At 43.3% G+C, this 25,331-nt stretch overlaps 1 protein-coding gene across 2 annotated transcripts; it reads left to right on the forward strand.

Moving 5' to 3' along the window:
* Positions 1-1,365: 1,365 nt before the first annotated feature.
* slc2a15a (solute carrier family 2 member 15a) lies at positions 1,366-25,331 on the forward strand. Of its 2 annotated transcripts, XM_036983557.2 has the most exons (13): positions 1,437-1,826; positions 7,579-7,641; positions 7,846-7,944; positions 13,149-13,309; positions 14,347-14,471; positions 14,745-14,890; positions 15,230-15,362; positions 15,595-15,782; positions 20,168-20,278; positions 20,900-21,001; positions 21,444-21,519; positions 22,937-23,064; positions 23,557-25,331. In XM_036983557.2, exons 1-13 carry the CDS (start codon positions 1,782-1,784, stop codon positions 23,809-23,811), a joined length of 1,632 nt encoding a protein of 543 aa, XP_036839452.2. In that variant the 5' UTR covers positions 1,437-1,781; the 3' UTR covers positions 23,812-25,331. The 2 variants fall into 2 exon arrangements, with proteins under 2 accessions (XP_036839455.2, XP_036839452.2); XM_036983560.2 differs by lacking the exon at positions 7,579-7,641 and having other exon boundaries at positions 1,366-1,826.

Below are 25,331 nucleotides of genomic sequence, written 5' to 3' on the forward strand. Positions count from 1 at the left end.
AGTGAATGTTAATGGGACAATTGATGGCTACAACCATCAAACTAGTAGTAGTAGCGGAGAAACGAATTGTGATTAAGTGAAATAATCAGTCTGTAAACAATTGTTGGAAAAATTGCTTGTCATGCACAAAATAGATGTCCTAACCGACTTGCCAAAACTATAGTTTGTTAACAAGAAATTTGTGGAGTGGTTGAAAAATGTGTTTTAATGACTAACATAAGTGTATGTAAACTTCCGACTTCAACTGTACATGACATCAGTTTAAACAATTTAAAACAAGACCTTGTATCAAGAACAAGATACAACTAGCTGAAACGAGCCACCTACGATTCCCCACATGGCAGATTCTTGTCATTGTCTGCTAGCTATCTGGACATTCAGAATCACAAGACCTGGCCTTCTGCTCCATTGTAGCAAGCGCATCATTTTCGCGACCTTGTCTGCTAACCCGTTGTGAAAAGCAGTTCATTTTGCATATGTATTCAAAGTAAAAGACTGATTTGGTGCAGTGAACGAGTGACTGTGAATTTGTTTGTTATACTCTGTCAATTGAAAACGTGCTAAGACTTTTGAAACATTAGTCAGTTTGATTATCTGTTTTAATTTTTGTGTTAAAGGTCCAATACAGCTGTTTTTATCTCAATATGAAATCATTTCTGGGTAACTATTAAGTACAAACTATTAAGATTGTTTTCATTTAAAATTGTAAAAAAGAAACAAATAGCTTCTTAGCTACTTATTTAGCAAGAACTTTGCTTTAACTGTCTGAGAGGGGAGGGGATAACTGAAAACCAGCTGTTATTGGCTGAGAGGTTTGGAACTCTCTTTGTTATTGGTCTATTAAATAATTTCCCGCCTGGTGAGGCAGGCCAAAACTTTTCAAACAGCTCATACACTTAAAGAGCATTATCATTTTCACAATTTCACTGTATTATTCCAACCTCATAGTGTAGAGATATATATAAAACACAGGAAAATCACGTTTTGCATCAAAGTGATAAAAAAAAACTATATTTTAAGTTAATAATTTGACTTCCAAGTCTCATAAATACAATTTCCGCTCCATCTCTATTGCTATTTCTCTACTATATTGCGAAGTTGCGAAGTTTTTGCGAAGTTTTTTTTTATATTAGGAGAAATAGGTCAGTATTTACATATTATTCAAAATGAGATATTCAGGTTTTTCCTGGAAATTACATAAATATCTCATCAAGCAAGACATGTTTCCTATAGAATATGATCTATTAGTGTGACTGTTATTTGGCCTACGTAGTAATGGGCATGTGGCTTTTATTATAACATAGTTAGGCCTAGTGCTAACAGGAGACAAGAGGCTTATCAGTTTTGAATGCTGTCCTCATACTTGTCAGCTAGGCTACTGTAACTCACGGTTGGGCCTATAAGTAGCCTCCTCTCTCCTCTCCCAGTCTGCTGTAGTACTCGGGCTTTGTAAATTCACTTAGCTAATTGATTTCAGCATGTCTTCCTCTAGACATCACGTTGTTCGCCATCATGTGATGACACTGGTCTCAAGCCTACTTGTTAACCAGAACCGAGGGCATCACTACCCGAAGGAGAGGGCCGAGACGCTATAGATGAACAAAAAGGCGACCCTATAACCTGCAACTGCGTGTTTTTTTTAGTCTCAACTATGACCACGCCTGTCTTCTCAAAATGAGTTTTGCTGTGATGCCGGTAGCTTTAAGAAAAACGTAGGTCGAGCATCTTTATTTTCCCGCCGCCGAAAGTTAAAGAGGAAATATTTAACGAAAGATTCATAAATGGCTGAAGAAGTTTTAATAACGCCACCAGGGAAAATAAAGTCGGTAAGATTTTCAAGTTTGTTTTTGTAAATTACCTGCTATTCTGTTTGATTTTGATATTCCATTCAGTTCACATTCTTTACCTGCATCCTATCTTGGATGCAATATTTTATTTATAAACTTGTTATAAACAATTTCCCATATTTATTGTAGCGACCCTGTGTTTATAAGCGCGGCATCGACTGCCACAAAAGCACGTTCAAGTGGCAGAGTCGAAACCCGCGCATATAAACACAGGGTCGCGCTACACTATATTTAATTAAAATATGCCTGACATATTGACATCTGTAAATTGACATTGCTCTGTACGAACATAGGCGCCTAAATGGTACATGAGCAGGCACTGTCAGCGATAGGCTAGATGCACCTAAATGTGTCTTTCTTTTACATAGTAACATTAGAACCCATATTAATGACTGACAAGTCAATACTTTATCTTTACTTAAACATCATGCCTCTGTCCTCAGAAGAGGAGGTGAGCACTCATTACATGTCACAAGACAATGTCTAATCTACACAACCTTTCTCACGTGCAGTAGGCAAGTGACTGCATCTGACCACTTAGTGCCCAAATTAAGTTCCCTGACCTGACCTGGGTGAAGTCCACCTCCATCGTGCAATGCGTTCCACTGGTTCTGGACCAGAGTACAGTCACACTTCCTGACTGCTGATTAAACATTACTATTCTATTCTGAGCCCCTATGCGTTCTCCTATCCATTCCACTTCATCACTTGTTAGAAAGCATTTCAACTAATCTTAGTCCCCTTGAGGCTATTATAGTAAGAAAGGTGATGTATGCATGCAGTTGAAGTCGGAAGTTTACATACACTTAGGTTGGAGTCATTAAAACAAGTTTTTCAACCACTCCACATATTTCTTGTTAACAAACTATAGTTTTGGCAAGTCTGTTGGGACATCTACTTTGTGCATGACACAAGTAAATTTCCAACAATTGTTTTCAGACAGGTTAATTCACTGTATCACAGTTCCAGTGGGTCAGAAGTTTACATACACTAAGTTGACTGTGCCTTTAAACAACTTGGAAAATTCCAGAAAATAATGTCATGGCTTTAGAAGCCTCTGATAGACTAATTGACATCATTTTAGTCAATTGGAGGTGTACCTGTAGATGTATTTCAAGGCCTACCTTCAAACTCAGTGCCTCTTTGCTTGACATCATGGGAAAATCAAAAGAAATCAGGCAAGACCTCAGAAAAAAATTGTAGACATCCACAAGACTGGTTCATACTTGGGAGCAATTTCCAAACGCCTGAAGGTACCACGTTCATCTGTACAAGCAATAGTATGCAAGTATAAACACCATGGGACCACTCAGCCGTCATACCGCTCAGGAAGGAGGTGCATTTTGTCTCCTTGAGATGAACGTACTTTAGTTCGAAAAGTGCAAATCATTCCCAGAACAACAGCAAAGGACCTTGTGAAGATGCTGGAGGAAACAGGTACACAAGTATCTATATCCACAGTAAAACAAGTCATATATCGACATAACCTGAAAGGCTGCTTAGCAAGGAAGAAGCCACTCCTCCAAAACCTCCATAAAAAAGCCAGACTATGGTTTGCAACTGCACATGGGGACAAAGGAAATGTCCTCTGGTATGATGAAACAAAAAAATAACTGTTTGGCCATAATGACCATTGTTATGTTTGGAGGAAAAGGGGGAGGCTGGCAAGCCGAAGAAAACCATCACAACCGTGAAGCACGGGTGTGGCAGCATCATGTTGTGGGGGTGCTTTGTTGCAGGAGGGACTGGTGCACTTCACAAAATAGATGGCATCATGAAGATGGAAAATTATGTGGACATATTGAAGAAACATCTCAAGACATCAGTCCTCAGGAAGTTAAAGTTTGGTCGCAAATGGGTCTTCCAAATGGACAATGACCCCAAGCATACTTCCAAAGTTGTGACAAAATGGCTTAAGTACAACAAAGTCAAGGTATTGGAGTGGCCATCACAAAGCCCTGACCTTAATTCAATAGAAAATGTGTGGGCAGAACTGAAAAAGCGTGTACCAGCAAGGAGGCTGTCACGTTCTGACCTTTATTTCCTTTGTTTTGTCTTTATTTAGTATGGTCAGGGCGTGAGTTGGGGTGGGCAGTCTATGTGTGTTTTTCTATGTTGGGGTTTTGAGTTCAGCCTAGTATGGTTCTCAATCAGAGGCAGGTGTAATTAGTTGTCTCTGATTGAGAATCATACTTAGGTAGCCTGGGTTTCACTTTTGAGTGGTGGGTGTTTGTTTCCGTGTGAGTGTTTGTTGCCACACGGTACTGTTTTGGTCTTCTTTCACGTTTATTGTTTTGTATTTCATAGTGTTCAGTTTATGCCTTAAAATAAACGTCATGGACACTTACCACGCTGCGCATTGGTCCTCCGATCCTTCTCGCTACTCCTCCTCAGAAGAGTAGGAAGAATGCCGTTACAGAGGCCTACAAACCTGACTCAGTTACACCAGCTCTGTCAGGAGGAAATTCACCCAACTTATTGTGGGAAGCTTGTGGAAGGCTATCCAAAACGTTTGACCCAAGTTAAACAATTTATAGGCAATGCTACCAAGTGTATGTAAACTTCTGACCCACTGGGAATGTGATGAAAGAAATAAAAGCTGAAAGAAATCATTCTCTCTACTATTATTCTGACATTTCACATTCTTAAAATAAAGTACTCATAATAATTTACCTAAAACAGGGGATTTTTACTAGGATTAAATGTCAGGAATTGTGAAAAACTGAGTTTAAATCTATTTGGCTAAGGTGTATGTAAACTTCTGACTTCAACTGTAGGATGGGCATCTGGCCCTAATTTCTGACTAATGCAAACTGGTTTAAGAGCATTTCATATTATACTCTACGTAAATCTGATTCTCTCCATTAGTATAATATAATATATTTCGTATGGTATGTATTCATTTGTGGATATTCATCATCCATTTCGGATTATATATTACGAATTACAATTTATATAATGTGTTACAAATTTACAAAATTTACAATATGTTAAGAATTTGCAAAACGTATGATCTGTTACGAATTCCAGTTTGTTGTGGCTAATGCTAATGTTAGCTAGCTGACTATCTTTAGCTAGGCTAGGGGTTAGGGTTAAGGTTAGGAGTTAGGTTTAAAGAGTTATGGTTAGGGAAAGGGTTAGCTAAAAGCGTTAAGGTTAGGGGAAAGGTTAGCTAACATGCTAAGTAATTGCAAAGTAGCTAAACAGTTTTAAGTAGTTTAAAAGTTGCTAATTAGCTAAATGCTAAAGTTGTCCGTGAAGAGATTTGAACACTCAACCTTTAGGTTGGTAGACGTAACTTTCTGTCTTACATTCTTAGAGAAAAAAAATGCTATCTAGAACCTAAAAGGGTTCTTCGGCAGTCCCCATTGGAGAACCCTTTGAATAACCCTTTTTGGTTCCGGGTAGAACCCTTTTGGTTTTCTTACATGGAACCCAAAGAGGTTCTACCTGGAACCAAAAATGGTTCTACCTAGAACCAAAAAGAGTTTTCGTATGGGGACAATGGAAGAACCGTTTTGGAACCCTTTTTTCGAAGAGTGTATGTAACCGTACCAAACATAACATATCATACTAATTTATTTTTACTATGATATGTCTAGTCTATGAAACCAGGCTGAGGAATAACATGTACAGTGCCTTGCGAAAGTATTCGGCCCCCTTGAACTTTGCGACCTTTTGCCACATTTCAGGCTTCAAACATAAAGATATAAAACTGTATTTTTTTTGTGAAGAATCAACAACAAGTGGGACACAATCATGAAGTGGAACGACATTTATTGGATATTTCAAACTTTTTTAACAAATCAAAAACTGAAAAATTGGGCGTGCAAAATTATTCAGCCCCCTTAAGTTAATACTTTGTAGCGCCACCTTTTGCTGCGATTACAGCTGTAAGTCGCTTGGGGTATGTCTCTATCAGTTTTGCACATCGAGAGACTGAAATTTTTTCCCATTCCTCCTTGCAAAACAGCTCGAGCTCAGTGAGGTTGGATGGAGAGCATTTGTGAACAGCAGTTTTCAGTTCTTTCCACAGATTCTCGATTGGATTCAGGTCTGGACTTTGACTTGGCCATTCTAACACCTGGATATGTTTATTTTTGAACCATTCCATTGTAGATTTTGCTTTATGTTTTGGATCATTGTCTTGTTGGAAGACAAATCTCCGTCCCAGTCTCAGGTCTTTTGCAGACTCCATCAGGTTTTCTTCCAGAATGGTCCTGTATTTGGCTCCATCCATCTTCCCATCAATTTTAACCATCTTCCCTGTCCCTGCTGAAGAAAAGCAGGCCCAAACCATGATGCTGCCACCACCATGTTTGAAAGTGGGGATGGTTTGTTCAGCTGTGTTGCTTTTACGCCAAACATAACGTTTTGCATTGTTGCCAAAAAGTTCAATTTTGGTTTCATCTGACCAGAGCACCTTCTTCCACATGTTTGGTGTGTCTCCCAGGTGGCTTGTGGCAAACTTTAAATGACACTTTTTATGGATATCTTTAATAAATGGCTTTCTTCTTGCCACTCTTCCATAAAGGCCAGATTTGTGCAATATACGACTGATTGTTGTCCTATGGACAGAGTCTCCCACCTCAGCTGTAGATCTCTGCAGTTCATCCAGAGTGATCATGGGCCTCTTGGCTGCATCTCTGATCAGTCTTCTCCTTGTATGAGCTGAAAGTTTAGAGGGACGGCCAGGTCTTGGTAGATTTGCAGTGGTCTGATACTCCTTCCATTTCAATATTATTGCTTGCACAGTGCTCCTTGGGATGTTTAAAGCTTGGGAAATATTTTTGTATCCAAATCCGGCTTTAAACTTCTTCACAACAGTATCTCGGACCTGCCTGGTTTGTTCCTTGTTCTTCATGATGCTCTCTGCGCTTTTAACGGACCTCTGAGACTATCACAGTGCAGGTGCATTTATACGGAGACTTGATTACACACAGGTGGATTGTATTTATCATCATTAGTCATTTAGGTCAACATTGGATCATTCAGAGATCCTCACTGAACTTCTGGAGAGAGTTTGCTGCACTGAAAGTAAAGGGGCTGAATAATTTTGCACGCCCAATTTTTCAGTTTTTGATTTGTTAAAAAAGTTTGAAATATCCAATAAATGTCGTTCCACTTCATGATTGTGTCCCACTTGTTGTTGATTCTTCACAAAAAAATACAGTTTTATATCTTTATGTTTGAAGCCTGAAATGTGGCAAAAGGTCGCAAAGTTCAAGGGGGCCGAATACTTTCGCAAGGCACTGTATATGGGAATTTCCACATGAGATTGGCCCAAATATATTCATGGTGTTTTGTAGCTTCCTGAAGTAAAATCATTATCCCAGTAATGATCATCACTGTATACAAGTGGGGACATTTGGCCTGTCCTCAAATGGAAAAAGGCTATTTTAGGCGTAAGGTTTAGGGTTAGAATATAAGGTTAGGGGTTAAGGTTAGGCTTTGAGTTAGGGGTTAAAGGAACCAATTGTTTGTTTGTCCCCAAAAAGTCCTCACACGTATAGTAATACCCTGTTGTGTGTGTGAATGATTGTGTGTGTGTGTGTGTGTGTGTGTGTGTGTGTGTGTGTGTGTGTGTGTGTGTGTGTGTGTGTGTGTGTGTGTGTGTGTGTGTGTGTGTGTGTGTGTGTGTGTGTGTGTGTGAGTGTAGATTCTCCAGATTCTCCACCAGATACAGTCACATAATTAACATGTTAAGGGTTAATGTGGCTTATACCAACAGTTCCTCAGACCCATGGATTCCTCCAAACTAAAGGCCATAGAAGAGATGAATGAGAGCCCAACAGTAAAGACAACTTTGACTGTCATTCATATTCACACAAATCTTAAACCTTTGACTGTAAATGACAGAACAAATGAACTCCTCAAGAGCAAAGGCTGGAGTACAAACCAAATAATAAAACATTAGATGTTGGTTTATGACAAGTTTACTGTACACATTTTCTCTGAGATAATCTCCCTTTATCTCTTTCTATCTCTCTCTCTGCAGCACCTGACCTCATCTCTGTTGGCAGTAGCGTTCCTCACCTCCTTTGGGAGCTCCATGCTCTATGGCTACAACCTGGCAGTGGTCAACTCCCCTGCAGTGGTAAGTCCATTGAACTACACTCATATTATCTGCATTGTACATCCCATACTTTCCTGTATTGAATACTCTGCCACGGCCAACTCCTAACTTGTGGAACCCGGAATCTCCCCCAAATCATGTATTGTTGATGTAAACAGAGATTTGCGCGATTGTTGAAGTTACATTTAAATTTAGAATTCAATTTACTTTCACCAGTCTACACAATTGACTATGTGCCTATGGACTGTGTCCCACGGACATCAATTTGATTTATGAAGTTTGAATTATGAGTATACATCTCACATACAGTATACAGTGCATTTGGGAAGTATTCGGACCCTTTTCCACATTTTGTTACGTTACAGCCTTATCCTAAAATGGGTCATGTCAATTTTTTTCCTCATCAATCTACACACAATAAAAAAAAAAACATAATAACAAAGTGAAAACAGGATTGTAGAAATGTTTGCAAATGTATTAAAAATAAAAAACATAAATACCTTATTTTCATAAGTATTCAGACCCTTTGCTATGAGACTCGACATTGAGCTCAGGTGCATCCTGTTTCCATTGATCATCCTTGAGATGTTTCTACAACTTGATTGGAGTTCACATGTGGTAAATTCAATTGATAGGACATGATTTGGAAAGGCACACACCTGTCTATATAAGGTCCTACATTTAACAGTGCATGTCAGAGCAAAAACCAAGCCATGAGGTCGAAGGAATTGCCCGTAGAGCTCCGAGACAGGATTGTGTCGAGGCACAGATCTGGTGAAGGTTACCAAAACATGTCTCCAGCATTGAAGGTCCCCAAGAACACAGTGGCCTCCATCATTCTAAAATGGAAGAAGTTTAGAACACCAATACTCTTCCTAGAGCTGGCCGCCCGGCCAAACTGAGCAAGAGAAGGGCTCCAGAGTTCTTCGGTGGAAATGGGAGAACCTTCCAGAAGGACAATCATCTCTGCAGCACTCCACCAATCAGGCCATTATGGTAGAGTGGCCAGACGGAAGCCACTCCTTAATAAAAGGTAAATGACAGCCCGCTTGGAGTGTGCCAAAAGCCACCTAAAAACTCTCAGACCATGATTAACAAGATTCTCTGGTCTGATGAAACCAAGATTGAACTATTTTCAGTGGCAGGGACTGGGAGACTAGTCAGGGTCGAGGGAAAGATGAACGGCGCAAAGTACAGAGAGATCCTTGATGAAAACCTGCTCCAGAGTGCTCAGGACCTCAGACTGGGGCGAAGGTTCACCTTCCAACCGGACAACGACCCTATGCACACAGCCAACAAAACGTAGGAGTGGCTTAGGGACAAGTCTCTGAATGTCCTTGAGTTAGCTAGAGCCCGCACTTGAACCCGATCGAACATCTCTGGAGAGACCTGAAAATAGCTTTGCAGTGACGCTCCCCCATCCAACTTAACAGACTTTGAGAGAATCTGCAGAGAAGAATAGGAGAAACTCCCCAAATAAAGATGTGCCAAGCTTGTAGCGTCATACCCAAGAAGACTCAAGGCTTTAATTGCTGCCAAAGTGGCTTCAACAAAGTACTGATTAAAGGGTCTGAATTCTTATGTAAATGTTATATTTCAGTTTTTTATTTTTAATAAACTTGCAAAAACTTTTTAAAACCTGTTTTTGCTTTGTCATTATGGGCTATTGTGTGTAGATTATTGAGGGGAAAGATACAATTTAATCCATTTAGAATACAGCTGTAACGTAACAAAATGCGGAAAAAGTCAAGGGGTCTGAATACTTACCGAATGCACTGTATCTTTTACACTCTTACCCTCATGTACATCAGAGTGAGACCCCCAATGCTGTATCTAATACTGCTCACCATGATGAGTCCATGCTTTCACACAAACAATGTGAAAGTCTGATGCTTAGCCTACATTTTAACACTAATAGTTAAAATGAAAATGATTTGTCAGTGTGAGGTAGTTTAAACTGTGTGTGCATCTGTGAAAGGTTTGTTGTCACCAGGAATGTGGATTGAATGAGGAACCAGGCTGCTCTTTATCAGAAGGAATGCAGTTGAGGCCATGCAGTTGGAAGGACTGTAGAACCAATCTCTCCGAATCTAATGCCAAATATATCCTACAGCATAAAGATAATGCTAACTGCATTCTTCAGCCCAAAGCTAATGCCAACTGTCTCTCACAGCCCAAAGCTAATGCTAATTGTATCCCACAGCTATAGGGTCACTGTTGGGGTCATTGGGTATTGTGTCTTTGTCCCTTTAGCCCAATTACAGGCCACTGGTTACCAGTGTTGACTGTTGGGGTTTGGGCTTGCTTTATATTCTTGATTCAATTGGTGGTGGCTGGTGCAGTATTTGCTAAGACATAATACTAGGTAAATAGCAGGACTGTCAAATATGATTTACATTAATTTAAATGTACAAATATTTGTGATCTTACTTTGAAAGTAGTCTATGGACAAGGAGTGACTGCAACCCATACTGTTCTTTTTTAAACTAGCCACTAGAAACAATTCTAATTTGTGGATCAATTCCCATGTACAGTACCAGTCAAAAGTTTGGACACACCTGTCACGACTTCCGCCGAAGTCGACTCCTCTCCTTGTTCGGGCGGCATTCGGCGATCGACGTCACCGGCTTTCTAGCCATCGCCGCTCCATTTTTCATATGTCCATTTGTTTTGTCTTGTTCCATACACACCTGCTTTTCATTCCCCAATCAATCTACATGTATTTAGTCCTCTGTTCCCCATCATGTCTTTGTGTGTAAGTGTTTATTGTTACGTGATTATTTTGTCAGGCGCTGCACTTTTGTTTTAGACCGTGTTTGTGGCACTAGTATGTTTTTTATGCTGTCATTGTTGACCGGTATGAAAATGCGCCTGTTTAATATACTCCGCTCTCCTGCACTTGACTTCACCTCCCATATACACACCTAACAACACCTACTCAATCAAGGGTTTTTCTTTATTTTTACTATTTTCTACATTGTAGAATAATAGTGAAGACATCAAAATTATGAAATAACACATATGGAATCATGTAGTAACCAAAAAAGTGTTACACAAATCAAAATATAATTTACATTTGAGATTCTTCAAAGTAGCCACCCTTTGCCTTGATGACAGCTTTGTACACTCTTGGCATTCTCTCAACCAGCTTCATGAGGTAGTCACCTGGTGTCATTGTGTCCAAACGTTTGACTGGTACTGTAAGTCAATCTTATGTTGAAATTGCATGCTGTTCTACATCGGGTTCCTATGTTTTAACACCCATCAGAACACTCTGTTACACTTTTAAGGAAGTAGGCAGTGTAATTACAATTTTACCATGTGTTTTTTTAATTGCAATTCAATTACCAAATCGCTCTCTAGTGGGCTCATGGGTGGAATGTTATTCAAATGTTTCATAATTCCCTAAATAATAATCAGGTTTCTATGTCAACCAGGTTTTGTTATATTTCAGACTTCTGTGATGCACATTGAGTGTATAAAAAAATGTAAGACACCTGCTCTTTCCATGACATAGACTGACCAGGTGAATGCAGGTAAAAGCTATGATCCTTTATTGATGTCACTTGTTAAAGAAGGATTTTTAAGCCTTGAGACAATTGAGACATGTATCGTGTATGTGTGCCATTCGGAGGGTGAATGGGCAAGACAAATGATTGAAGCACACCAGTTTGGGGGGTGGGGGGGTTGCAACCCAATATTAGGAAGGTGTTCTTTATGTATGTTTTGTACACTCAGTGTATATAAAGTGTATTATTGGGATGCAAACTCAAAATTGAATACATTTCAACTCTATATCTGACGTGGTACAGGTGTCTTCTTATTTTAAGACTATTACCATGTGTGTGAGGGGTAAACTTTTCTTCCCAAAGTAAATTTGTTTAAGACTACTGTTATGTTCGTCGTATGAATTGGACCAAGGCGCAGCGTTGTATGCGTACATTCTTATTTTATTTAGCGAATGAACACTGAACAAACTAACCAAAATAACAAACCGTGACGCTATACAAACGAGTGCTGACAGGCAACTACACACAGACAAGAACCCACGAACACAAAAGGGAAAATGGATACCTAAATATGATCCCCAATCGGAGACAACGATAAACAGCTGCCTCTGATTGGGAACCATATAAGGCCACCATAGACATACAAATACCTAGACCTACAAAACCCTAGACATACAAAAAACCTAGACAATAGAAAAACTAGCATACCCACCCTCGTCACACCCTGACCTAACCAAAATATAAAGAAAACAGAGATATCTAAGGTCAGAGCGTGACAACTACCAAGAAAGACTCTCTGTGACCCTGATTTAGACCACTGCAGTAAAATGTTAGGTTAACAGCTGGACTGTAAAGTGAAGCTTGGCCAACAGTTGTCCATTCCAATTCTATAGTTGGAACTGTAGAGACATGGTTGGAACACTGCTTTAATACCTGCTCAAGTGAACTGTGAAATAGAGCATGACCAGAATGTTTCTGTTTGTATGTTTGAAATACACTAAGGTCCGATTACCATCATCAGAACACACATACGCACGCACACACGTATGCACACACACACACACACACACAGTGCAAGGTCTCTTCATTTCTCACCATTCCTCGCCTGAGTCTGTGAGTGGTTGAATTGATCCTGAATTGGCCACACTGTAGATTAAGAGGTTAATTACGTTTTTTTTTTAAAGGACATAGCAGTGGAATTGAATTAGTCCTGGTCTGTGACCTGAAAATGCCAGGGAGAGAGGAGAAGCATGGGCCACATGGCAAGGACTCCCAGTTTGGTTGTGATTCTGCGTTCCCCTCTATAGGCTCTCATTGGCCAGATAGCGATGGATTAAATGTAATTGGGGCGGTCTCATTGACATTGGCATTTTGGGAATGTAAGAATGATAGTTATATAGTGTTTTGTACAGTTTGATGCTGGTAACAAATTGAGGTCTTAGTGACATTATGTAACACATTGTGTGCTGTATGGCATACTGTGTGTCATACAGTCATTTGAATTGTGTCGCACCAAGTTTATGTGATAACACCTCTTTGCCCCTCTCAATTTAATTCTACTCAATGAGCTCTATTGGCATGATAGGTATCTTACACTGGCAAAGCAAGAGCACAGGAACACATTAAATAAATCATAGTGATTAACAGTAGTAGTACTGTTTTCTCCCCGCTTTGTTTCTCTCGCTCTCTCTCTCCCTGTTTCACTCTCCCCCACAGTACATTAAGGACTTCTACAACAGGACGTCAGTGAGCCGTAATGGTACGGGGCTGGATGGGGAGGCTCTGACCCTCATGTACTCTCTCACCGTGTCTGTCTTTGCCATTGGGGGTCTACTGGGATCCCTCATGGTGGGCATGCTCGTCACCAGGTTCGGCAGGTGAGACCCTTACACGCTCCCCATACGCACACTCCCAGTGACACACACTCCTATACAGGTTTTACACAATATTCTCTGCTCCCCATTCGAGTCAGTGTTCATCTGTAAAGATTTGGAAAGTTCTGTCCTTTGAAGACCTTTGTTTTGGTTTAGGCCAATGCCTGAGACCTCCAGACACTGTGGCTGCAGGGTGGCTGTTGGCCAGTTGACATGAACAGCCTCAGAGACACAGTTCAGCATCTGGACTGGAGCTCTGGGCACTGCCACCCTGCTACCCTGCCTGGCTTTCTGAGCTAGTCACACACACACACAGACACACAGACACACACACACACACACAACTGAGGGCATTAGAGCAGCGCCCTCATCTATCACCCCTGGGTGACCTTCTGCCCTCTGATCCCAAGGATGACCATGCCCTCCTTCCTTTGCTCTCCTCTGCCCTTCAGAGTGCACACTGTTCATCCTGACTGGCTTTCAGAGTGCATAGTGTTTAGTTACACTGCCATTTAGAGTTTAAACTCTTTGTACAAGCTACCCAATGTGCTACACTTGTTCTGTACCCTCTGCCCTTTAAAGTGCACACTCTCTGTCCCCTATACCCTTTGGAGTGTAGTCAGTGCGATCTCTGTCCCCTCTTGCCAGCCCTCTAAAGAGTGTTTTGTATTCAGTGCAGGCTTAGATCTCATTTATCTAAAGGACTCACGTGATCTGACTGGATATTTACATGCAAATGAAAGAGAACAATTTACGAGCCCAGTTATGAGCTGATCATTTTCATCACCCAACGGTGTTTTATGGGCGATCAGAACTCAAAACGCCCTCCCTGACTGTATATCAGGGGGAGACTTTACTCTTCTATGTCATAGAAGTAATGAAGGTGTACCTGCTATTGCCTATGGTCCACATGCTTTTATGCACAGCTTCATACATTGGTACATTAATTAGCTAGTTCTGATAATCCACACATTTTAATGGTGGACAGAGCCAACCATAATGTGTGTGTGTGTGTGTGTGTGTTGTGCGTTTGCGTGTAGGAAAGGCACAGTGGTGAACTCGACGGTATTGGTGTTCATCGCTGGATCTCTCATGGGCTTCAGCAGGATCTGTGGCTCTCCAGAGATGGTCATCTTTGGCCGCTTCGTCACAGGGATCCACTCAGGTACAAACACATCAGCGTGCCCACTCAGTGAGAAGGGTAAGGTTCAGGGTTGAGAGTTAGAGTTAAGGTTATAGGATAAGGGTCAAGGTTCAGGAATGGGTCACTGTTTAATCAGCCAGGTATGTATACATACGGTATACACGTGGCACGGTAGCTTGGCAAAGTTGTGAATGTAGCAATAACAAGAAAGTGAATGTTTGCTCACTGTTGTGTCTTATCTTGATTTTTGGTCGGTGAAACAAATGTCCACGTCGTCATCGTTGTGTTGTGTAGGTATCTCTCTGAGCGTGGTGCCCATGTACCTGGGGGAGATAGCTCCTAAGAACCTGCGTGGTTTCCTGGGGCTCGTGCCCAGCCTCTTCATTTGTGCTGGGGTCTTCTCGGCCCAGATCCTGGGTCTACACGAAATTCTGGGGAAGGTACGCCAAATACAATTTCCAGGAAAAGCTTTACACTTGCCGTTCATAAGTTTAGAGATGGATTCATTTTCAATGGTTTGCGTGTTGCATTTTTGGGGTTATGTGTGTACAGCACAGGAGGTTGGTGGCACCTTAATTGGGAAGGACGGGCTCGTGGTAATGGATGGAGCGGAGTGGAATGGTATCAAATACAAACACATGGTTTCCACGTGTTTGAGGCCATTCCATTTGCTCCGTTCCAGCCATTATTATGAGCCGTCCTCCCCTCAGCAGCCTCCACTGGTGTACAGCTGTACATCATGTAGGTGATGATTGTGAGTCGTTTTCTCATGGTTACAGGAGGATCACTGGCCCCTGTTTCTCTCTCTGGTGGTGATACCCACCTTCATTCAGCTGATGCTGTTGCCATGGTTTCCGGAGAGCCCACGATACCTGCTGATTGAGAAGCACAATGTCCACGCCACCATTATAGGTCAGCATGCTAGCCGACACCATTGAGACGGGGACACATACTTAGTGTGTGAATAGTGTAACCTCAGGGCTATGCTTATTTCCTGTGGCAACGTTGTCAATTCGAGTCATGTGCCAAACTGTTTAGTTAACCATCAATGACAAAGTTCAAGTCATATTTCATTTTCATTTGATACAAACGCATTGTCATTGCCTGGTTCAAGTGTAACTTCCTGTTTTATTTCCTACGTCAGCATTGAAGTGGTACCGGGCCAAGTGTAACATCCAGTCAGAGATCGAGGAGATGCAGGAGGAGCAGCGCTCTCTGTCGTCGGTGGAGACGGTGTCGGTATGGCGACTGATACTGGACCCTTTGGTGCGCTGGCAGCTGCTCAGTGTGGTGGTCATCAATATCGGCATGCAGCTCTCCGGTATAGACGCTGTAAGATTACTCATCTGTTCGCTATGGTGCTCCTCTCTTTCTCATATCTCTCTATCCCTCTGTTACTCCTTTTTTAGCACTCCTCGCCCTCTCTCTACCTCACTCTTTTCACCCGTTTTCACCCCTATCACACCCTGCTCATTCTCTGCCATTCGCATGTCCTTTCCTTACTCTCTCACCCTCTCTCTCTCTCCTACACTCCACCTCTTATCGCTCCTCACCTTCTTCCCCCTCTCACCCATTACAGTCGGGCCCACTACACCGAGAAGCTCAGTTGAAAGACTTCCGGCGCCGACAGAGATGGCCGCCTCGCTTCGCGTTCCTAGGAAACTATGCAGTTTTTTGTTTTTTTACGTGTTATTTCTTACATTAGTACCCCAGGTCATCTTAGGTTTCATTACATACAGTCGAGAAGAACTACTGAATATAAGATCAGCATCAACTCACCATCAGTACGACCAAGAATATGTTTTTCGCGACGCGGATCCTGTGTTCTGCCTTACAAACAGGACAACGGAGTGGATCCTATGCAGCGACCCAAAAAAACGACTCCGAAAGAGAGGGAAACGAGGCGGTCTTCTGGTCAGACTCCGGAGACGGGCACAGCGCGCACCACTCCCTAGCATTCTTCTTGCCAATGTCCAGTCTCTTGACAACAAGGTTGATGAAATCCGAGCAAGGGTAGCATTCCAGAGGGACATCAGAGACTGTAACGTTCTTTGCTTCACGGAAACGTGGCTTACTGGAGAGACGCTATCCGAAGCGGTGCAGCCAACAGGTTTCTCCACGCATCGCGCAGACAGGAAAAAACATCTTTCTGGTAAAAAGAGGGGCGGGGGCGTATGCCTTATGACTAACGTGACATGGTGCGATGAAAGAAACATACAGGAACTCAAATCCTTCTGTTCACCTGATTTAGAATTCCTCACAATCAAATGTAGACCGCATTATCTACCAAGAGAATTCTCTACGATTATAATCACAGCCGTATATATCCCCCCCCAAGCAGACACATCGATGGCTCTGAACGAACTTTATTTAACTCTCTGCAAACTGGAAACGATTTATCCGGAGGCTGCATTCATTGTAGCTGGGGATTTTAACAAGGCTAATCTGAAAACAAGACTCCCCAAATTTTATCAGCATATCGATTGCGCAACCAGGGGAGGAAAGACCTTGGATCATTGTTACTCTAACTTCCGCGACGCATATAAGGCCCTGCCCCGCCCCCCTTTCGGAAAAGCTGACCACGACTCCATTTTGTTGATCCCTGCCTACAGACAGAAACTAAAACAAGAGGCTCCCACGCTGAGGTCTGTCCAACGCTGGTCCGACCAAGCTGACTCCACACTCCAAGACTGCTTCCATCACGTGGACTGGGAGATGTTTCGTATTGCGTCAGATAACAACATTGACGAATACGCTGATTCGGTGTGCGAGTTCATTAGAACGTGCGTTGAAGATGTCGTTCCCATAGCAACGATTAAAACATTCCCTAACCAGAAACCGTGGATTGATGGCAGCATTCGTGTGAAACTGAAAGCGCGAACCACTGCTTTTAATCAGGGCAAGGTGTCTGGTAACATGACCGAATACAAACAGTGCAGCTATTCCCTCCGCAAGGCTATCAAACAAGCTAAGCGCCAGTACAGAGACAAAGTAGAATCTCAATTCAACGGCTCAGACACAAGAGGCATGTGGCAGGGTCTACAGTCAATCACGGACTACAGGAAGAAACCCAGCCCAGTCACGGACCAGGATGTCTTGCTCCCAGGCAGACTAAATAACTTTTTTGCCCGCTTTGAGGACAATACAGTGCCACTGACACGGCCTGCAACGAAAACATGCGGTCTCTCCTTCACTGCAGCCGAGGTGAGTAAGACATTTAAACGTGTTAACCCTCGCAAGGCTGCAGGCCCAGACGGCATCCCCAGCCGCGCCCTCAGAGCATGCGCAGACCAGCTGGCCGGTGTGTTTACGGACATATTCAATCAATCCCTATACCAGTCTGCTGTTCCCACATGCTTCAAGAGGGCCACCATTGTTCCTGTTCCCAAGAAAGCTAAGGTAACTGAGCTAAATGACTACCGCCCCGTAGCACTCACATCCGTCATCATGAAGTGCTTTGAGAGACTAGTCAAGGACCATATCACCTCCACCCTACCTGACACCCTAGACCCACTCCAATTTGCTTACCGCCCAAATAGGTCCACAGACGATGCAATCTCAACCACACTGCACACTGCCCTAACCCATCTGGACAAGAGGAATACCTATGTGAGAATGCTGTTCATCGACTACAGCTCGGCATTCAACACCATTGTACCCTCCAAGCTCGTCATCAAGCTCGAGACCCTGGGTCTCGACCCCGCCCTGTGCAACTGGGTACTGGACTTCCTGACGGGCCGCCCCCAGGTGGTGAGGGTAGGCAACAACATCTCCTCCCCGCTGATCCTCAACACTGGGGCCCCACAAGGTTGCGTTCTGAGCCCTCTCCTGTACTCCCTGTTCACCCACGACTGCGTGGCCACGCACGCCTCCAACTCAATCATCAAGTTTGCGGACGACACAACAGTGGTAGGCTTGATTACCAACAACGATGAGACGGCCTACAGGGAGGAGGTGAGGGCCCTCGGAGTGTGGTGTCAGGAAAACAACCTCACACTCAACGTCAACAAAACTAAGGAGATGATTGTGGACTTCAGGAAACAGCAGAGGGAACACCCCCCTATCCACATCGATGGAACAGTAGTGGAGAGGGTAGCAAGTTTTAAGTTCCTCGGCATACACATCACAGACAAACTGAATTGGTCCACTCACACAGACAGCATCGTGAAGAAGGCGCAGCAGCGCCTCTTCAACCTCAGGAGGCTGAAGAAATTCGGCTTGTCACCAAAAGCACTCACAAACTTCTACAGATGCACAATCGAGAGCATCCTGGCGGGCTGTATCACGGCCTGGTATGGCAACTGCACCGCCCTCAACCGTAAGGCTCTCCAGAGGGTAGTGAGGTCTGCACAACGCATCACCGGGGGCAAACTACCTGCCCTCCAGGACACCTACACCACCCGATGTCACAGGAAGGCCATAAAGATCATCAAGGACATCAACCACCCGAGCCACTGCCTGTTCACCCCGCTATCATCCAGAAGGCGAGGTCAGTACAGGTGCATCAAAGCTGGGACCGAGAGACTGAAAAACAGCTTCTATCTCAAGGCCATCAGACTGTTAAACAGCCACCACTAACACTGAGTGGCTGCTGCCAACACACTGACACTGACTCAACTCCAGCCACTTTAATAATGGGAATTGATGGGAAATGATGTAATTATATCACTAGCCACTTTAAACAATGCTACCTTATATAAATGTTACTTACCCTACATTATTCATCTCATATGCATACGTATATACTGTACTCTATATCATCGACGGTATCCTTATGTAATACATGTATCACTAGCCACTTTATACTATACTATGCCACTTTGTTTACATACTCATCTCATTTGTACATACTGTACCCGATACCATCTACTGTATCTTGCCTATGCTGCTCTGTACCATCACTCATTCATATATCCTTATGTACATATTCTTTATCCCCTTACACTGTGTACAAGACAGTAGTTTTGGAATTGTTAGTTAGATTACTTGTTATTACTGCATTGTCGGAACTAGAAGCACAAGCATTTCGCTACACTCGCATTAACATCTGCTAACCATGTGTATGTGACAAATAAAATTTGATTTGATTTGATTTGAATAAATGATTCCTCATATTTTACAAGCCTCATGTGGTGAAGAACCCAAAACTACGAGTCATCATTTAACAGCAATACGATTAGCTAAGTCCCTTCCTGAATTATGCTACTGAGATGCATTAATTATTCAAATGATTACCAGGACACTGGGGCCAACAAGTGCACATTTTACCCATCAGAGCTGAACTCATTAGCAGCCTCATCTCTGCAATGTATTTTTAGCAGCTAATTAGCTTTGGCAATCTATTTGAGGCAGCTTTGAAACACAGGTAGTGAGGATGAAGACGGTGATGAGGATGATGGTATCAGGCAGATACCAGAGGAGAGCTGTAGGCTATGTGGAGGTGACCGGTGGCAAGCCTTGACACTGTTTTGTGACTGCAGCAGGAGAGAGGAGTGTGTTTAATGGGTGTGTAGACTTGTGTGTGTTGGTTTCTTACTACCTCCAACTCCTGATTTACCCCCCTGTCTAAAGTTAACCTCCCCAAAGCCCCAAATTGAAATCAATTGAATGTGAGTGGTTGTCCACTGTTACTCTGTGCCCATACTGTGCCACCTGTTCCAGGCTGTCCCACTTGTGCCCATGCCCCTCAAGCTCAAAAGTGTCTTTCTCTATTGTAGCTCTGGTTCTATACCAATGACATCTTTAGGAACGCGGGCATCCCAGAGCCAGAGATCCAGTACACTACGGTGGGTACAGGAGCCATCGAGATCATTGCCGGCCTCATCGGGGTGAGTCTATGGAGGAGACATGGGATTGGTTGTAAGTTTGCCCTGTCATAGTTTTCTCTTTTAACGGTTGTGTTATTCATGTTTTGTTGCTTTCTGTCTTTTTGTATCTTGTGTTTCTCTCTGCCCCTTCTCTCTCTCTGCCACTTCTCTCTCTCTCTGCCCCTTCTCTCTCTCTCTCTCTCTCTCTCTCTGCCCCTTCTCTCTCTCTCTCTGCCCCTTCTCTCTCTCTCTCTCTCTCTGCCCCTTCTCTCTCTCTGCCACTTCTCTCTCTCTCTGCCCCTTCTCTCTCTCTCTCTCTCTCTCTCGCTCTGCCCTTTCTCTCTCTCTCTCTGCCCCTTCTCTCTCCCTGCCCCTTCTCTCTCTCTCTGCCCCTTCTCTCTCCCTGCCCCTTCTCTCTCTCTCTCTCTCTGCCCCTTCTCTCTCTCTCTGCCCCTTCTCTCTCTCTGCCCCTTCTCTCTCTCTCTGCCCCTTCTCTCTCTCTCTCTGCCCCTTCTCTCCCTCTCTCTGCCCCTTCTCTCTCTCTCTCTGCCCCTTCTCTCTCTCTGCCCTTTATCTCTCCCTCTCTCTCTCTCTGCTCCTTCTCTCTCTCTCTGCCCCTTCTCTCTCTCTCTCTCTCTGTAGTGTTTTACCATAGAGAAGCTGGGCAGGAGGCCTCTCATCATCGGGGGGTTTCTAGTCATGGGATTCTGCTGCGCTGGGATCACTCTCTCCCTCGTTCTACAGGTCTGTATTTGTGGTATGTGTGTGTGTGCGGGTGGGTGGGAGGTAGGGTGCACTGCATTTGTGTTTTTACTATATTAATTATATCCTTCTGATACAGCAGAGAGTATTTTAGTATAGTTTATCAATCAATCAAATGCATTTTATAAAGCCATTTTCAGCAGTTGTCAGAAAGAGCTTTAAAGATCCCTAGCCTGAAACCCCAAAGAGCAAGCAATGCAGAGTCAGGATCACAGTGGCCAGGAAAAACTCCCGAGAAGGCAGGAACATGTAGGGAGAAACCTAGAGAGGAACCAGGCTCCGAGGGGTGGTCAGTCCTCTTCTGGCTGTGCCGGGTGGAGATTTAAGAGTGCATGCGGCCAACTATAATAGAAATCTCCTTATGGAATATACTGACTCAGTTGGGTCATGGCGTCTTGTGTCTTCCACTACACTATGCTTACAGGTTCACTTACCATTCATGCGTTATGTCAGTGTTGGATGCGTGGTCGGTATCATCGCTGGTTTCTGCATTGGGCCAGGTGAGCTGCATTCTTCTACTTACTCTATCTTACTCTTCTCCTCTAAGTTATGAATTTACTTTCCATTCATTTGAGCAGAGAGCACACATGCAGGCACGCGCACACAAACACACACACAAACATCCAGGCTTCATACAGGGATACACCGGGGTGTGTTGCCAGATTTGCTGGTTTCCGACCTCCTGGTGTGTATTGAAAGGGCGCCCTCTGGAGGTCAAAGTTGAGCGCTTGTTAATGCAGCTAATGGCCTTGATCTCACCTCCTGATTATCTGCCTGAGTGTGATGATGATAAAGTCTATATCCCCTCTAAGATAGACAAATGAGAGTGTGTTCTGTAGAGGGACGTATGTATGTACATACCCGACTACATCCCCCTCTGGTCCTTAGTGGATTGGCTCATTCTGTCTAGGATCCTGTCTTTAATTAGGCCTCATCACGCCTCATTGGTCAGAAAGGTGATGAATGCTGCCGCTCAACAGCAAATCAAGATGAATAATGAATCGGGGGCCTAACTCCTCATCAGTCGAAAAGTGTTATTCCTCCGCCACCCACAATGATGAGGCACGAATAATTATGCACAAATAAGGCAGCCTGGGCTCATGTTCATTCAAAGGGTCATTAGCAGTGTAGTAACACAAGGCGTTGCATATTCATCACTTGTGACCAAACGGGATTAGATCGCTTACTACCACATTACCATGGTAAACAATTGCTCAGGTGCCATCCAGAGCTGGGTTTAAATAGTTTGCCTGAACGTTTTCTTAAGCCTGCCTGGAGTACCAGATTGGCAGGTCGGGTTTACACTTTTGGGACTGTTCCATTGATGCCATTGCGCCAGGCAAGCTCAATCAAACGCAGCTAGCTTATGTATTTGAAAGATACTGTACCTAGGGCTGGTGCCATCCCCTACTGCGATTGTTGCCTTAAGCAGTTAATTTAACCCCTAAACTGCTACAGCGGTAATACTGTAATGCTGACCATGTGCCCAGCCTGGTGTGTGAATAGTGTGTCAGGGGCTTGGGTACTGTGACAGTAAAAATATAAATTGGAAGATTAACATTTTATTCAAGGGGACTTTTATTTTTGAAAAATCTGTATGAATGCTGTTGAAGGTTGTTAGGAATTATACTGCAACACTCATGAAGGTGTTATGACTGATTTCGTGAAGTTGTTATGTATACCCCCTTCCTTACTTCCTGGATATGTAGCTACAGTAGATAAAGAACTCTTCTTAAAGCCCCTTTATCCCTCTACCTGTCAGTGTGTTTACATAGTCTGTGTTTGTATATGGGCTGAAATTATTGGTTTAATGTGTGTGTGTGTGTGTGTGTGTGTGTGTGTGTGTGTGTGTGTGTGTGTGTGTGTGTGTGTGTGTGTGTGTGTGCAGTGTACTAACGGTCAGTGTATATATTGTAGCGGGTGTTCCTTTCCTGATAACGGCAGAGCTGTTTAAACAGTCTCACCGCCCAGCAGCCTACACTGTGGGAGGATCCCTCAACTGGATTTCCAACTTCACAGTCGGCTTCGTCTTCCCCTTCCTACAGGTAACCAACTGCCTCTGCTCTCACTTAATCTGTCCTCACTTCATATGGCCTCTGTCCTCACTTAATAATATGCCCTCTGCCCTCAATTAACTTGACCTGGCTGTGCCCCTACTTAACATGGCAGCATCAGGGTTGCTGGCATCAGAACTTCAGGTGCCACCTACTGCCGTTGTGCCCTTGAGCATGGCACTTAACCCCTAGCCTGCTCCAGGGGCTCTGCAGTGCAGCTGACACTGTGTTGCTTCCAGCCTTTCGTGTATATGTGTGTTGCCCGGGGGTGGTATTCTACTTTGCCTGGCCTCAGCATGGCTCTGCTTCTTCCTGACATGGCTTTAGTTGACATGGTGTCCACCCTCACTCAGCATGGCCAACGTCTTTGCTCCTCAGGACCAATGCCTGTGCAAAAAAACACAAATCAGGGCCAAGCACTATGGATATTGGAATCGAAACCCTTTGTCTGTCTGTCCATCTTCCCTCCCTCCCTGGTGTCAGATGTCCGCTGGGTCCTACTGCTACCTGGTGTTCTGCTGCGTGTGTCTGGCGGTGGCGGCCTTTGTGTTCTTCGTCATCCCCGAGACCAAGAACAAGACGTTCGTGGAGATCAGCCAGATGTTCGCCTCCAAGGAGGCGGTGCCAGAGACCCAGGGCCTGGGCCATCCCGACCAGCTCAAACTGAGGAAGATGAACGGATACGGAACCCTGGAGAATGGATCGCTGGAGTTTGACAGCTCCTCCTCCGTCCCCTGATAGTGGCTCTGAGAGAGAGGCTGGCTGCATTCCAAAACTCAGAAGTAGCTTTTTTTCCCTTCAGTATGACCATTGATAGGTAAAAGGCTGGATTGGCTGCCACAAAAAAATCATGGAAGGTGCAGGATACAATATCACGTCGTACTGATTTACTTTCAGATGAACCTGTGATTTTGAGATCATGCAGTAACAGAGACATGCACACATACTGTAGGCACACGTAAATATACTGCACATATGCTTTCTTTTTGCCTTTTACCGTCCTATTCCAAATCAGGCCTTTGTTGTTTTGCAGTCATTTAAAGGGTGTCTGGGTTATGTCAAGACTGACAGATCTGTACATTTTTTCAGAAGGGTGTATGTAGCTTGATGTGTTTTATACATACTGTATGGTTTTATCAAAAGCCAGAGTTTATTTTCTAATATATAACTGTATTTGAACTGTGTACATTCAAATATTTTATCAAAGTAATAACATGCAAAGCTTTATGATGTTTATGATCAATTATATACTTGTTTTCAGAGCAATCCTTTTTGTTGTCTAATACATCTCAGGAGAGACATTCACTTTGTTTTAGTCATTAGAATCTAACACAAAACATGATGTATGGGTTTTGAAAATTCACTTTTGGGGTTTGGGGTTGTTTGGGATATGTTACAACCAGTATTGTTTCAAGTGTTCTTGTGCAGCATATATAACTTCCCTGGCAAGCTCTGCAGATGTATTGCACATACCAGCTAACAACAAACGTTCCCACAACTTCAGAGAACGTTCCATTAAGAGTCTCATTAGGTCACAAACTAATGTTTTCATAGGAATGTGCCCATGATGTGCAAGGAATGTTTCCAAGAGACCATCCCCTTAATGTAAAATTGAACCTACCCAGGAAGTGGTTACCATGTTCTCAGAATTTACAATATTAATGTTTTCGACATGTTTCATGGAAACGTTGAAAGAACATTCACGTGTCGACCATTTCTGAGGGTTAGGAGAATATTCCATCAACGTCCCACCAAACAAAGACAGAATATGGTTGCCATGTTCTCAGAACAGAAGATATGAATGTTCTAGACACGTTTCATTTGAACGTTGCAGGAACGTTTCTGCATATCAGTTGTCAGGACGTCGCCTGATGGTCCCAAAGAAACGTTCTCCCCCTAAAAAAAACATGTTTCATTTCACATCACGCCTTGTTACGCCCTCATTGTTGTATCAGTGATCCATTTATAGCTCGTTGTCTGTTGGCAAGGTCAGGGATACTCTCACACAGTGCTTTTCACCTGGGATTTAAACTGACAAACTCTTAATTCACCACATTCAGATCTTCCTGCTAGCCACCATGTCTGTGTCAGGTATTGGTTAATCTGATTATTCTCATCATTGATTTGATTGGTTTATTTCAGCTATTTAAGGGTTTTCTGTATAATTGTCTAATCTTGGTGGGGCATGTTAACCTGTTTTAATGATACTCCTGAATCACTATGATCAATAAAATAGTTTGTTTCGTGGACTTTGAAAA

Source organism: Oncorhynchus mykiss, chromosome 1 (assembly GCF_057628025.1).
Source record: "Oncorhynchus mykiss isolate SJ-2025 chromosome 1, ASM5762802v1, whole genome shotgun sequence".
In the NCBI taxonomy this organism is placed as follows: domain Eukaryota; kingdom Metazoa; phylum Chordata; class Actinopteri; order Salmoniformes; family Salmonidae; genus Oncorhynchus; species Oncorhynchus mykiss.